The sequence below is a fragment of the Rhipicephalus sanguineus genome, chromosome 1 (assembly GCF_013339695.2).
Source record: "Rhipicephalus sanguineus isolate Rsan-2018 chromosome 1, BIME_Rsan_1.4, whole genome shotgun sequence".
NCBI lineage: Eukaryota > Metazoa > Arthropoda > Arachnida > Ixodida > Ixodidae > Rhipicephalus > Rhipicephalus sanguineus.
The window spans coordinates 142004476-142020245 of NC_051176.1; the positions used below are offsets into that span (position 1 = coordinate 142004476).

Here is a 15770-nt window from a genome sequence, read left to right on the forward strand (position 1 = left end):
CGTGCACCGAAATCTAAGGACACGGGTGTGCTTGTCTTTCGTCTTCACCGAAATTCGGCCGCCATGGCCAGGAATCGAAACCGCATCCTCGAGCTTATCAGCGCGACTAAGCGAGATATCAGCTTATCAGCGCGAGCTTATCAGTGCTAAGTTACCCTGGCGGTTGGCCGTACGAGTAGGCACCGTCAAACTCGTAAATATACATAATCAGGCGCCGGCCAAGCACATGCGTAAATGCACATGCGTAATTGAGAAAGAAAGAAAGAAAGAAAAAGAAAGAAAGAAAGAAAGAAAGAAAGAAAGAAAGAAAGAAAGAAAGAAAGAAAGAAAGAAAGAAAGAAAGAAAGAAAGAAAGAAAGAAAGAAAGAAAGAAAGAAAGAAAGAAAGAAAGAAAGAAAGAAAGAAAGAAAGAAAGAAAGAAAGAAAGAACGTTTTACTTAAATATTGCAGGCGCTGCTGCATAACACCAGGAAAAACCGGGAGTGCTCGTCTTATACGTTTTCTGTATTGCGTCCCGTAGTTCTCGGCGCATTTATCACCGGAACAACCGTAAGCCAACCTTAACTATCTCTGGTTAGCTTGTCTGCCTTTCTGTAGATCCTTTATCTTTCACACAGTGCATGTCGATAACAACTTCACCGAGCATTCAGCATTACTCAACAGTCTACAAACGTTGAAGCTGAAACTGCGTAATCGCCCAACATCTCAAACTTCGAGATAACGTGCTCACTTACTACGTTCTGCAAACTAGTTATCATCACTTCTGAGTTGGACCCTCCAGCGCTATGTCACCGCTAAACAGCGCGTGCAATAGGGCGCTATAGGCCAGGGGCGTAGGCAGAAACTTTTTTCGGGAAGGGGGGGGGGACCTTTTTGATCTGAATTGGGGGGCCGGGCAGGCAGACGTAGTCGAGTGCCATTTTGTGCTCTGTATGCCATGGCAAAAATTTTTTTTTCGGAGGGGGGGGGGGGGCGGTCACGGGCCTGGTGTGCCACCCCCTCGCTAGGCCACTGCTATTGGCACATTGTCTTAATTACATTTCGTCTACATTGAGTGTTCTCCACACTGAATATACCCAGAGGGAACTTTGTCTTCTTTATTGTGTGGTGTGCTTAATGCCGTCACTATTTCTAATAATTTTGTGCACTCCTGAATGAAAGCCACTATACGGTGTTCAAGATCTATTATTGTGATAAAGCTATACAGAAAGGGCAGGGAGTCAAAACCGGTCGTCGTTAGCCCTGCATACAACTGTATCTGATACCGGTGTCATACGGTGAATTCTGATCGCGATCGGGTGACATGCCGATCAAATTTCTTTATCGTGATTGGTTCCTTTACGCAAGATGCAGAAGGGTACCAGACACTGTTGTGAAATTTGATCCCGATCGGGCTTAATCGCGATCATCGGGCACCATGTGGCATCGGTATGAGTCACCGGCAAGAAGCATTTGTTTACGCCGTATACTTTGCAGATGCCCCAATCGTCAGATTCCAACGCACCCCCGCCACGTGCGCCTTCGGAGCATGTAGGTTACCATCGCTACGAACGGCTGCGCGTTGTACCTGAGGCTCCAGTAAAGCGCGACAAAAAAACAAACAAAAAAAAAAAAAACACGAAGGTATAGCGTGTGCCATAACGGCGATGACAGAGCAGCGAGGGCTCTTTAAAGATCAAATCTTTAAATTTAGTTATTCCTATAACGCAGGTGCGCCGCGAGTCTTTGCGATCTATCTCTAACGAGAGTTGAAGCACCTCGATCGAACGTCCTGTAGTTTTCTGATTGCATACAGTGAGGGGATAACATTCCTATGGGCGCAGCGTACCGCGTGTAAAAAACGGTCATTTTTGCTTTCGAAAACATAGAAACGTCGTGCTAAGCAGGTATTTCTGGGCGGATAACACTTTTGCCAGGAAAATTAGCAGTGGATGACTCTATTCCAAGCTTCCGAATATTCAAACCCGTTGCGATTGCCACACGTGGCTGCAGAAACTTGCACAGAAGTTCGAAATGAAGACTTTTAAAACACATAAAAGACAAATACTATCGTATTTGCATGGTTCTAACGCGCATTTATTTTGTAAACGTCGCCCTCAAATTTGTGGGCGCATTACAATCGGGGGCACGCAAGAATCGTGCAAATACGGTACACAGATAATGAGGTCACCCCGAGTAGTATCGGAAGGCCCACACCACTGGGGATATGTTATTACTTGTACCTATGCATACGAATAAATTTCATTAAGTATATGACAGAACGTATTCCAAATGACTTAGTGGCAGGCAGCGTGTGCGTATCGAAACCATCGTATTCAGTACTCGTCTTATGTATTAGGGGAAACAACCTGAACAGATGAAAACTGAGTTCACTGGTTTTCGTTCGTAAGTGCCGTATGTCACTAGCTTGTTGGCGTCGCTAATAATGTCAGACGTTACGACTGTTTATAAGGAGGTTCTTACAAGCAGCTCTAGCGTATGAACAGTTTCGTGAATTGGGACCTTGCGAGAATCATATTGAGATAACACGTGAGTTTATCCAAATATTTTTTTTGCTTGTATGTTTTGTTGTTGTAGATTTTACAGCTCGTATGAATGTCGTAACTTGAGTTACATGGGGTTCGACGAGGAACGAGACAGAGACGCAGAGTATCAGGACTCTATGCGCGCTATGTTGCGCTCTCGCTACATGTCTATCACAAATGCAGCTTGCATATAGCCTCCTCGGCTTCTAAGGTATGCGGCTTGGTGGTGCAGAACCCTCCCTATGAATAAACCCGTGGAGAGAGAGGGGAAGAGGGAGAGGGGGGTGGCAAGCGCGCCCTTAAATAGCTGGATAAATCAATATCAAGAAGCAGATGCGTCAGTTACGAGAGGGGGGCTATTGCCTCTACCTCGCCCTCTTAAATGACGCATCTGCTTCTTGATATTGATTCATCTAGCCATTTCCGTTTTCTCCACGTGCGAGCTGCCAGCTTTCGCAGTAAGCCGCCTTACTGGCAGTTGTAGTCGCTCGGCTACCACTGTGCTCATCTCTTTGAGTACGTCTCGAAGGCCAGTCATTGCGCAAACTGAGGCAGGCGTTCGGCCTGCCCGCTTCCCTTGCGCTCCACTGCCTTCGAGGTGGGAGTTTGTCGGCCTGACGGGCTCCACGCGGACGAGAGGCTCGATGCACGCCTAGCACGACCAAGAAAAACACGTCGGCGTGTTTGCCTCGGCAGAATGAACGGCGTCCCAGCCACGTGTTTACCAACCCTCTCAAGCATGCAGTGCCAGCGACGAACTACGCGAACGGGCGACTCGTTGCACGGACGCTGCAGCACAGTGGATCAGCTCATGGCGATGGTCCTGCACGGCTGCGGTTCGAATCCGAGCGCGTCTATGGTGTGCATTGCTTTTCCGTGTGTGCCTTTATATTTATTTTGTATTTATTTATATCGATTTTAGTATATATTCATATTTATTTATATTTATTGTTTACATATATTAATTTATTAACTTATTAATTACGTTTATTTTAGTATTTTTTTAAATGTCACTACTTGGCTTGTTCCGTTGTAATTTAGCACCATCCTCCACTTCACTTTTCTTTCCTCAAAGAGATCCCCATGGGGGTGTTACATAAGAGGTGGGGTTTACGAACGCGACTTTTTTCTAATTAGTGGTCACATATGTTCAGTGAACAGTATTAGTATTCAAATTTTTCAGCAAATGTTGATGGACAGACGATTCCAGCGAAGTCACGGGCAGTCCGCTCCTGTCAGAATATGGTAGGCAAAAGAAAGATGCAGCAAAGGCGGTACTGCGGATGCGTTACTTGCAAGTGATGCCCTGTATACGAAAGGAGAGGCGTGGAGGTGAGCCTCTAAAGTGAATACGGTATATGTTAAAAGGTCACGCCATGTGCTGTAGACGAGTCTATACGGCATGAACCGACTACCCGTTGCGGGGCAACTGGTAGCATGAATGCTTTGGTAAAAAGTATTCGGTGTACCTCAGAAAGTGCGAGATTTTGTTCTCTGTAACTGAAGGGGGGATCTTACGCAAACTCGACTTGTAAGTAGCTAATGGAAAAAGCGGTGGTGATTAGAGCGGTGGTGATGCTGTCCTTGCGTCGTTAAACTGGCTGTCCAGAGTACAAATCGCGCTACCGTGCAACTACCCTTTGAACCACATGGGAGAACAGACTGAAAGCATTGTGTTCATGGTCATTTACTCAAATATCCTCACTATTTCAAGCATAGAGAGCTCATTGCCCTTGGGTCTGTCCGCTTTCACGCCTTCTTGCACAGTTACTTTAGTGCTGTGTCTCGTAAAAAAAAGACACAAAAAGAAGACGTGACACTCCCTTTTCTGCACCATATACCTGCGCAGCCTGTTCCGGGAACACCATACATCTCGCACAAGCGCCAATGGGAATCCTATCCTCTCCTGTTCGCACAAGTAGTCCGTCCCTTTCTGCACTGAAGCACTTGTGGTGCCACATGTATAGCGATCCGCGTCGCCTGCTTCATTGCAGTCGCTGCAGAGGGAAGAAATAAGCGTGTCCCGTCTTGGAAGCCCACGCTGGCGTGCTAGCCGGTGCAGTCCGGATTACGTACGTACGTGTCGCACATCTTCACCGCGTCCGTGCCATTTAATAACACGCGGCTCGTGAAGTGAAATCCGGATGACAATTCCCAGCCACTTCCAGGGCTAGCGAGGCAGTATCGCTTCATTTCCTTCAATCGATACGGTAGCGTGAGAGGCGTCATTTCTTAGAAGAACGGCCCGCTCTACGCTGAAGTTTACTAGAATCATTGGAGAGGGCGTCAAGCACGCTCTCGTCTTTCTCTTCAAAACGAACACGAGATCATTTGGACGCCTCGAAGTTCAAGGCTCGACGCGTTTTCGAATGTCATGCGACAAGCATACATCTCCGAGAAACCAACGTGTACGGTAGTAAGCACCAATTCTTCGCGCGACCGCGCCAGTAATGCGCCGACTCCGTTCTATTATCGGATATTGTCGGGTGAAACGGGTGGCCGATCTATTCAGGCTGCTTCGCCCTTTCCTGATTAAGGGAGCGGTTACCACGTGGCCGATGCGGCAGATGCCCGCATTAAAAAGAAATGGAACGGCAACGGCACCTGTGTCCCGAATCTTCGACGCCGTCTTGGGCAAAGCCACTTTGGTAGGAACGCGTAGCACGGAGGCGGACACTCAATTTCCTATTCAAATGCGGCTGAAACTCTCATTATGCAAGCGCTGAACCAAATTTAGCAAAATTTGTTTAACTTGAGAGAACAAGCTCAACTCCAACGATCATCGCAAGCAGGATCCTGATTCAGAGCTTCAGAGTTTCTTCTTTATCGCCTAAACTGGGAAACTCTCGTAAAATTTGCAACTCTCGTAAAAACAAACATTACAACTATGCAACCTGTCGGAGCATCTGGGTTAAATTCTCCATAAAACCAGCAAATATGATGTATTACTTAACGCTTCTCGAGTCTGTTACACTGCATTATACCGCGAGCTTTGCAAAACACATGTTCACGTATATGTATATAAATCGGATCACGATGAAAATTGCAATAATTTTAACCATTGGAGATCTTCCAAAATTATGTAGCTTACAAACTTATGACATCGTTTCTTTTTTCGCATCCCAGTAATTTTGCGAATTCGATGCTTCACTTTTTTAAACTGCAATGCCAATATCCGTCAACTCCGCCTATTTTGGAGGTTTCTAACAGAAGGCTGGAGATGTGTTGTGCGTACGCGAGCGCGTCAAAGTGTGCACGAGCCGGGAGAAACGTATGCAGGAGCGGGGAGGAAAAGGGGGTCGTCAGTTCTATGACCACTTAAAGGGACACTGAAATGATACAATGAGTCAATTTAGACTCATAAATAATGCTCTGAAAACTCTATTGTCGTTAATTTCACCAGCATAGGTTTTATTAATAGAAGAGAAAATCAAGGTCGAAGTCTCATTTTAAAAATTCGCGCCGAAATCTCCGCACATGACGTTAAGGATTTAAAACTGATTTTTTTCGTATTTTGGCGATATTGTTTCAAACGAAACATCCTGAAACTTGGTATGCTACATTTCTGGCCCCCCGCAGAAGATAATGTACTACATACTCACCGGTTATAAATTACGTAGGCCGTAGCAGACGCCGTTAAAATCTATGACGTCACGGCGTTTGGTGCGGAAATTTCAAGGTGGCATCGCCACTGGCGTTTTGTTTTTGCGCGTTTTCTCCCTTACCAAACGTCTTCTCGTGGCAAGCGTGGCGATTTTGGCATTGTGAATGAGCAATTTACAAATACGGGAAAAATCCTTTTTCTCTTCAGTGCCCATTTAAGCACGCACGTGTGTACAGCCGTAGAGACGTAGAGACGTCACAGTCTATAAGCATGCTGTGCAACTGTTAGAATATTAAACGGTCACCAGAGAGAAAAACGTTTTTTTTTTTCTCATTTAGTAAATTAGCCTTTCACAATTCCAAAATCACCACGCTTGCCGCAAGAAGAAGCTTGGTAAGCGAGAGAACGCGCATAAAAGATAATGCCGGTGGCAACGCCACCTTGAAATTTCCGCACCAAACGCCATGACGTCATATATTTTGCACCTACTAGGTGCAAAATATATGACGTCACCTACTAGGTCCTACGTAGTTCGTAATCAGTAAAAATGAAGTACATTGTCCTCTGAAGAGGCCATAGACTTAACATACCAAGTTTCAAGAAATTACGTTGAGCCAATGTCGCCAAAATACGAAAGATACACTTTGAAATGCATGTCGTCACGCACGGAGATATTGAAATCAAACTTTGACCTTGATTTTCATCTCTGTTGATAGACCTATGAGGCATAGTGAAATTAACCAGGGGTCTCAAACTAGGCCCACAAGGGCCGGGACAGTAAACATGGTGGGAGCGAGGGAGGAGGGGGGTGGAGGAGAGCTGCCATTTGAAAGAACGCCTATCCCATATCCAATATATGGGGCATTTCTGAAGGGATGGAGATTTGACGCCAGGTTTCGAAAAGCATATCGATACTGATTTCCACAATGACTAAAATCTGGACGCCGATTCCGAAATATAGAATTTTCGTTCCACGGTTATGTTTCAACTTATAGTGACTGCATGGGGTGCCTCCTGAAAAAAAAAATGCTTGAGACCAGTGCCGTCTTTTTAGCTTATCCGAACAAAGCGCTATTCCGTGTGAAGCCGCGCGCTGCTAGCGAAAGGTCCGCGGGCCGCGTGTTTGAGACCGCTCATCTAAACCGATTCATTATTTCACTTCGATGTCCGTTTGATTTCGACAACCCGTTCCCCCCTCCCTCCTACCATCACCGCCCAAAAATAAAGACATACAAAAACTAGGTCACAACTACTTGGTTGTTGAAGTTTCTTTCGTTTTTTAGCCATGGTATAGAAAATGATGGGCTAAATCAAAACGCAAACGCACACACACACACATGCACAAACATGCGCACGCGCACACACACGCACACACAGCTGTTACGCTATAACTGTTCGTGCGAAAAAGCACAAGCCATGCATTTATTGCTGGAAATCCTATTAGCGAAAGTGGCGAATACCTCATTAATTCTGCCATTCCAGTAGTCGGTATACTAAAACACAAGTCCTTTTTTTCTTTTTTTTCCACGTTAACCGTCATGATCAAAACTGGTTCTGCGTATACTAAAAAACAGGACGATTTCTCGTTCCCGTGAATTCACTTTGAATTTCCGAGCTGAAGCTTGCTAAGCAGGAACAAGGAACCGGTCTGCCACACAGTTCATTCGAATGCGCTTCGAGCGGACTTTCGAGGCAGCACTCAGCCAAATTAGCTAAAATAAGGCGAACGCGCGTTCGCTCGTACTTTTCTGTAGCGGCACGTGTCAGTGTATGCACAAGAATTCGATCGCAAAACTCATGAATATTTTGAATTGCACAAAACGCCCCGTACTGGGTTTTCCTTGCGTGAGAAGAAGAAAGAAAAGAAAAGAAAAAAGATAAAGAGAAACTCTGGCACTGCTGCCCGAGAGCAGGTGCAACTTAAACTGCGCCTGCGCGAGAAAGGGTGGGACTATGAAAAAATAAAGACAAGCACAGCAAACAGCCCGGTCTGAAGAGGAGAGATTTATTCGATTCTATCTACGGGGGAAACCTTTTAAAGCCTGATCGCTTTGCTCCCTCGTAAAGTTGGTTCCATTCAAGAGTTTCTGAACTGGGCAGAAAAACCAGCCTTCAAAGAACGCTTTCATGTGTAAATAAATAAATAAATAAATGAAACAGCCAATCACTGCTCACTGCTTCCGCAGCAAAGGTTTTACATGACGAGCACACAGTTCAGAAGTTATGAAAGCTGGAGGCGCTGAATCAAGCCTTCTTTCGTCGTAGTTGGTATATATATAGTATATATATATATATATAATATATATATATATATATATATATATATATATATATATATATAAGCAGAAGCAAGGTGTTGACGCACAAGTGAAAAGAAGCTTTTATTTGACGTTTCGGCCGGGCCCACGGCCGAAACGTCAAATAAAGCTTCTTTTCACTTGTGCGTCAACACCTTGCTTCTGCTATTACTCCCGGATCCGGCGACAACCTTTTCCTCGAATATATATATATATTATATATATATATATATATATATATATATATATATATATATATATATATATATATATATATATATATATATATAATATATCATAGATACGAGTGTTATCTCTGGTGCTCGTACCTGTTCTAGAATGTACACGGGCGGGAATACGATTTGACTAGAAGCGTCGAAAAACTGTTCACCGAACGCACAACCCGTGCACGCACGCACACGCCTGCTGTGTTGGACACATGGCACGAACGTCTTGATAGTATCGATTTGCCGCGATTTTTTGCGGAGTCACTTACTGTTCGTTGCGAGGACACAGAGCGTGATGAAGGAACCGATGGGATACATTTCTTTCGTCCGAGACGTCCGAGGCCCCACCACACTGCGCCTGCAAAGATAAATGAGACTATTTGGAGGCGCCAGCGGGTCCTTCATTGGTGGCAACTCCGCTGCGCCATCTGTACCGAGGCTATAGTTTACTTTCGCATCCCACCCGCCGCACTCATACACACGCGCTTTTGACGCTTCTCATTTGACTCTCGAACATATTCTGCTTCGTTATCGTGAACTGCCCCTTCTGACGTCGTATTGACGCAGTTTGCCTCCACGAACCACCGTACGGAAATTGAGCCATTACTTCGTTAGTTCGAGCCGTTGCTTACGCTGGAGGGAAGGTTTATCGGTACCGACAGCAATTGGAGTCCTTCTTTTAATGAAAATGTTGTCACTTCTTCAAAATATAAATATGAAAAGAAAGCAACATGATGCATCATGTAATATAATCTTTAAAAAAATTAGAACCAACACATACATTGAAAGCTTTATGAATCGGTTAATTTTAATACTATGCAAGTAGACGTGGTGCATGAATTTTTGTTTATATTCATCTTATGCAACGCGTAATATTATTCAATGTTGTTTTTTTATGCATTTCAGCGTTCACTATAGTTGTGACGAAGTGTGAACCATATATGCTTCATGCAAACGCGCACTGCGGGACGTCGACGCATTGGAGTTATGATGAAGGCGGCGTTGTTGGAGGCTTTTCAAGGGAATAATGGTGAAGAGTAAAGTGTCACATGTGGTGCGTACAACGTACACCGCTTATATTGTACAGGTGGCACACATTCATTCTGAAGGATTGCCCGGAATCCTGTGCGCGGGGGCAGGAAGGGGCAGCCGAAGTATTGGGGGCGAGGAGTTACGGAGTCACCTTCTGTCGGGCGCGCCTCTCTCCCGTGCTAGGTATAGGATAACGCCGGCGCGCTCCTCATAGGTTTGGCTGTCGGCGCTTCATGAAAACACCACGCAGAAGCCCTCCTCCGCATGTGTGTGAATGCTTTCGAAACGAGGGAAGTTTTTACAGTCAAAATAATATTTTTTTTACAAAAAGAAGCGCAGAATTCTGTAGCAGCGCTATTTGTTTATTGAATGTGTACAATGAGCGCACACTGCGCGCAGTCGCCGCGATGGGACACCCCCAAACAAGCTTCTTGTGTGAAAGACAGGCATTCCACGAAGGCGAACTATGTGACATACACTCTTACGTTGGTCTGTCTGTATAAATAAATGGGGCCTACCAGAATGAAGCCTCAATTAAGCCATCGCGGGGCCGCAGCATTACACAAGTAACCGTTGTTGCATGGACGTTATCAAAGCTTTGCGAAAATAATGTCTTAAAAGCTGTAAAGAAATTCGCGCCAAAGGCGACTTGTGCGCGCCGACAGCAAGATTCATTTTTTTTTCTTGTAAGGTCTTCGACGTTTCATTATTACAGTTACTCAAGTGGCGTCGCACTCTACGTTTGTCGATCTCCTCAGCGACCAATTTTCCGCTGCTTTTTTTAAACGTTCATCTAGTACATTCATTGGTTGGTGCTAAGACAAACATGAGCATATGCCGTGCGGCGTGATTTTTTTTTTTAGCATGATTCCCACTTCTCCCTTTCCATTCCAGTGAACTTGCCATTATCTATAGAATCAAAACGTGCATAGCCCAATGCCTAAGACCGTAGGCTTCGCGACTGCTGTTAAAAAGGAGAAGCAGTCTACGAGGTGAAACATATGGCATCGTGCGACGCGAAGGCGAACAAATGTCACATAACAACTTTCGCTGGACTAGTTCTCCCAAGAACGGCAGTGCAAAAGGACCCGCATGAGCTAGGAATCGTAGTGAAAAAGGGAGAAGCTATTGCACCAAGTAGCTTCAAAGTGGGGTAAAAACATGGCGTAGAGACAGCAATGTAAAGTTTTAATGCGTAACTTTATTTGGCAAGTTCTCCAGCAAATTTGGTGGCAAAATCGTGCCTATAGCGCATGGACTTTATTACCTTTCCGACAAATGAAGTTGGGGTGGGAAAACTTGACTTTGGGAGTGAAGCTAATTTTGGGGTCGATATGGAGGTGGGCACCATATATGGGCCAGCTTGCGGCGTCATTAGCGGGCCAGCGTAAGCGGGCGAGCGTCTCAGTGAACGCTTTCTCCTACTCACCGAACATCGCAGCCCGAAGCAGAAATATTCCTCGCGGAAGTGCTGGCTGCACGTGCTTGTTGTATCCGATGGCTGGTCACCATCTTTAAGTTTCAATATCAGAGCTACACGCAGCTTCTTACCCTGAGGACACGTTTGAAGGCTGATGCCGGGCTCCGGTGCGTACGTCCTGCACTGCGGCACCGTGTACTGACCTACCGTATAAGACGCCTTCAAAGACAGCGACTGCATATTGCAGCGCTTTCAAGTGTTGTCAAGCGCACAGCCGAAGCGGGAAAACTCCCCATTTAATCAGAATTACAGCGCAGGTGGTATTCTAAAATTTCGTTTTCAGCGCGCGTTGGTGCTCCCGGAGCAGACGACGCTGCCGCTGAGTGTCGCCAGCTTTTCCAGTGGTGGGCCTCGCGCCGAATAAGAAACTTAAGATAAAAGCCATCGAATATGATGCGCTATTTGAAATCCGCGCTTTGATATGCGTACAGGTTTTTTCAAGGAGGGGTTCCGCCTTTGAGATGGAGATTGATTATCATGATTGCACGGACGATAAATAATAGCTGTTAATTTACTTGCGCCGCAGTGAGCGTTTTGATGACACAATAAGAAGTCAGAACGACTTCATGAGCTTTTTATTGGCCATAGTATGGCACTGCGCACACAATCTTCAGGGAGTTGGTCAACATATGCGAACATCCCTCCTGAATCCGCGCATCGTGCCTTTGATAAATATCTGTAGACCGAGCACTAGGGGCAGTTCCTTGGAGCGGGTCATTCTGCTTCCTGCAACGGGTCAGTGCTCGGGTAACGCTTAGACAGAACACCAGTACTGCGTTGAAACGTGAATGAATGCATAAAAAATGTGTTTGCCAGCGGTCAGAAAGCTGTAGACAGTATTTATTTTTTATGCTGAAAATGTTACATATAGGCTGCGAGCGCATCCATAGGCGTGCGCGCAGAAGAGTATAGGGAAGCTTGTGCTCCCCTCTGCCGTCTCCCCCTAGAATACAAACGCACGCGGCGTTGGGTGAAACGCACGGTACGCCACACATGGTGAAATTAAAATTGTGAGACGCGGGCCCGCGCTGCGTTTGCGTCGTATTGCTGGCGATTCACGCTAGTTTTCCATTTTGGGGTTGTAGCGCCACACCACTCGTGGCCCGTCAGCCAGGAGAAAAGAAGAGCGTCCCATGGCTCGTGGTGGCGCGAGCTAGTGGGAACGCTTTGGCTCTTGTAGACTTACGCCATAGGGACGAGGGAAGAAACGAGACGACTGAACCAGAATCACAGCATTAATGTTACACCGCGACCAGAATCCTGAAGCTATAATTACAGCGCAAACGCACAAGATACCCACGAAGACAAGAAACGTACGACACAATCGCTGACTTTAAGCCAATGCATATATAAGCCCAAGGCAAACTTACCGCACATGCGCATACAACAATAGCTCTGAAAACAAGGTTAATAGTGTATTAGATACGCGAAGACATGAAATCATATTCAGATGGGTGCAGGGACAAATAAGTAAAGAAAAGTAAGAAGGACAAAGAAGTACGTTTGCGCTGTAATTTTAGCCTCAGGATATAATAATAATATCTGGGGTTTAACGTCCCAAAACCACGATATGATTATGAGAGACGCCGTAGTGGAGGGCTCCGGAAATTTCGACCACCTGGGGTTCTTTAACGTGCACCTAAAGCTAAGTACACGGGCCTCAAACATTTTCGCCTCCATCGAAAATGCAGCCGCCGCGGCCGGGATTCGATCCCGCGACCTTCGGGTCAGCAGTCGAGCGCCATAACCACTAGACCACCGTGGCGGGGCTTTTAGCCTCAGGAATATGTCCCAACTAGAGCCAGATGAAGTTTTATCTTAGTGACCAGAATCGACGCCCGCAGGGAACGCGAGCCGTGGCTTCACGTGCCACTGCCAAGCGTCGTCTTTATTTTCTTCTCTTAAGGTCGCGCGCTCTGCGGTTTTGTTTGCCGCCAAAGGGAAAGCGCTGCAAAGTCTTGAGACAACGCGAGCGCTAGAGTCCGACAGTGGCTGCGTTCTGCGCATGCGTCCTGGAGGCTCGCAAATTTCCTGGGTCCCCAATTCTAAAACTGTCTAGTGTGTCGCCGGAGTTGGGATGTGCACCTTCGATTTGTACTTTGACATACAGGGCGTTGTCGACCGTGCTCGCGCGATTATCTCTTGAGGGGGAGTTTTGTACGTCTTTTGCTTTCATCGCAAAGCTTGCATTGAAGCTATAACACCGTACAAAGGTCACTTTGCTCGCTGCAGCGGCCGTGTTTGCGAAAGGAGTGATCTGCTAGCTAGAAGAGCCAAAGTAGGTGTTAGTTGAAGTAACAACTGTGAAAGTTCGCGGTCGTCGTATGTATACCTGTACGTTCTTTTCGCGCCTTATTCTTTGTATTTGAGCAGCGCGCTGCAAGTGTCGAGCTGTGACAGTTGTTAGTTCGTACTCGCCTTGTGCGTTTTCTTTTCCTGCGTCCTTTGTGCTTGAGCAGCGCGCAGCAAGTTTCTAGCTGCTTGCCGTTCTTCCTGTGACATTCCAATTTCTTGCTATCACATTCATTGATTCGCCCTTGAGGCGAAACTGTGACTTTTTTCTTCAACTTAACATCCATGCCTTTCCCCTCCCCGTCTTCTCTCTGTGCCAACGCCTGCAACGCCTCTTGTTCTATCAATCGCTTCCCTGCTTTCTTCCACCACTGTTATAAACGTCGTCATTGCTTCTCTTAGCTGCTGACCATCTATCCGATATCAATCCCGGTGCCTCTGATTATTGAACGCCTTCTTCCGGTCTTGCTGAATATTATGCATTTCATTACATTGTGCTGAGTCGTTTCCGACTTTTCATTGCAGTAGACACGTGTCTCATCCGACTGCGAATATTTTTTCCGGGTACGTGATAGTCTTCAAGCTTTGGGTCTCAGGTAGCAAATCACGACCCTTTGTGCCACCGTACAGGGTTTCCCATCTGAATTGGGCGCGCCAACGCTAGAACATGCTGCCCTATCCCGCTCCCTTATCCATTGTCCGAGGAGTCGCTTACGTTTATTATCGGCAATGTCATTTGTCCCTAAGGCCATTCGGAATAGATTGATTCTGCATGTTAACCAGCAAACAAAAGGCGACGAGAAAGAACACGTGCGCACAGGACCAGTGCTGTATACTGCTAACTCTAATTGGTTCTTCGTCGTCGTCTTTTGTGCTGGTTAGCTTGCAGTTCGTCACGGCGACTTGCCCGAACGTGTATATATATATATATATATATATATATATATATATATATATATATATATATAATATATTATATATAAGTGATCTTGTATCAAAGTTGACGCGGCGTCATTTTTTCGTCTTTATTTTTATGATTATTACATTTTTTAAGCGTTCCGGCCTTTGACGAAATCTATTAAGCACCTATAACCTTGGGAGTGAGTGCAGATGAACAGTAACCAGCCACAGTGAATCCGTGGCTATGACTTGTTGGTGCTGAGCACAAACAAGGTCGCGGGTTCGATTACCGGCCTCGGTGAGTGAAATCCCATTTGGTTGAAATACAAGACACTCGTGTCGTATCGAACATTGGGTGCACGTTATAAAATCGCGTCTAGTCCAAATTAATCCAGAGTTCTCTGCTATAGCATCTCTTATTTGACTGTATTACCGGGCTATTTCAATCAATATTTGAATTAATCAATCAATCGCTGTTTCTCACGCTTTGTCTCGGTTTTTTTTTTTTTTGTACGCTTTCCTTGAAATTAATTCTGACTGCACGTTTCAATGAACACGTGCTACAAACAAGCTACAACCTCAGCCCATAATTAAAGCTGTGACTTCACATTTAGTGGTCTTCTAAAAGCTTAGGTTGTTCAACATCCCCCGGGGTGGCAAGAACTGTAGTGTGGAGCCCCAGAGTATAGGAGGGAAAAAAAAGAGAAAGAAATGAGGTACACGGGGGTTAAGGGGACCAGATGATACGAAACTACTTGGAGAGCTAGTCCATGTGCTCACGCGCATATTCGGTTGCCATGCTGCCGAAGTGTGATTGGCGGCGACGACGAAGCTCCTTCACGACGCATACTTCAAACCTCGTCTGCCGTGCCGCCAGCCTCGTCTTATACAGCTGCCAGTCCACATCACGATCAATACCTCTAGAGTTGGCAGATTTGATACCTCTCCAGGCGACGCAGGGCGCCGATGCGAAGCTCTGTCGCCACGTGCGCATATTGATAGCGCGCCTCGATACGCAAAAAGAAAGAAAGAAAGAAAGAAAGAAAGAAAGAAAGAAAGAAAGAAAGAAAGAAAGAAAGAAAGAAAGAAAGAAAGAAAGAACAGAAAGAAAGAAAGAAAGAAAGAAAGAAAGAAAGAAAGAAAGAAAGAAAGAAAGAAAGAAAGAAAGAAAGAAAGAAAGAAAGAAAGAAAGAAAGAAAGAAAGAAAGAAAGAAAGAAAGAAAGAAATGTGTTTACTTCTCCAGATTGTTTCGCCTCTATGCGTCGAATAAGAACTTGGAAATGCCTTACTGGAAGTGCAAGTCCAACATTCCACGAAGTCAAGTTTCGCTCAATTCAAACACGCTTAGCAAATTCAAAACTTCCGAAGCCACCCGCAAGCGTTTGTTTACACTTACAGAGCTTGCTAGAGGC

At 45.6% G+C, this 15770-nt stretch overlaps 1 protein-coding gene across 1 annotated transcript in view; it reads right to left on the bottom strand.

The window, feature by feature from the left end:
• The window catches only part of LOC119399277 (uncharacterized), a 28606-nt gene extending 16050 nt beyond the window's left edge, over nucleotides 1-12556 (bottom strand). The window contains exons 1-2 of the mRNA XM_037666097.2: nucleotides 12536-12556; nucleotides 8923-9011 (exon numbers count right to left, since the gene is read on the bottom strand). Of these exons, the coding sequence (XP_037522025.1) occupies nucleotides 8923-8971 (49 nt within the window). The 5' untranslated portion in view covers nucleotides 8972-9011; nucleotides 12536-12556. The remainder of the gene's footprint in view (nucleotides 1-8922; nucleotides 9012-12535) is intronic.
• Between the last annotated feature and the right edge of the window lie 3214 nt (nucleotides 12557-15770).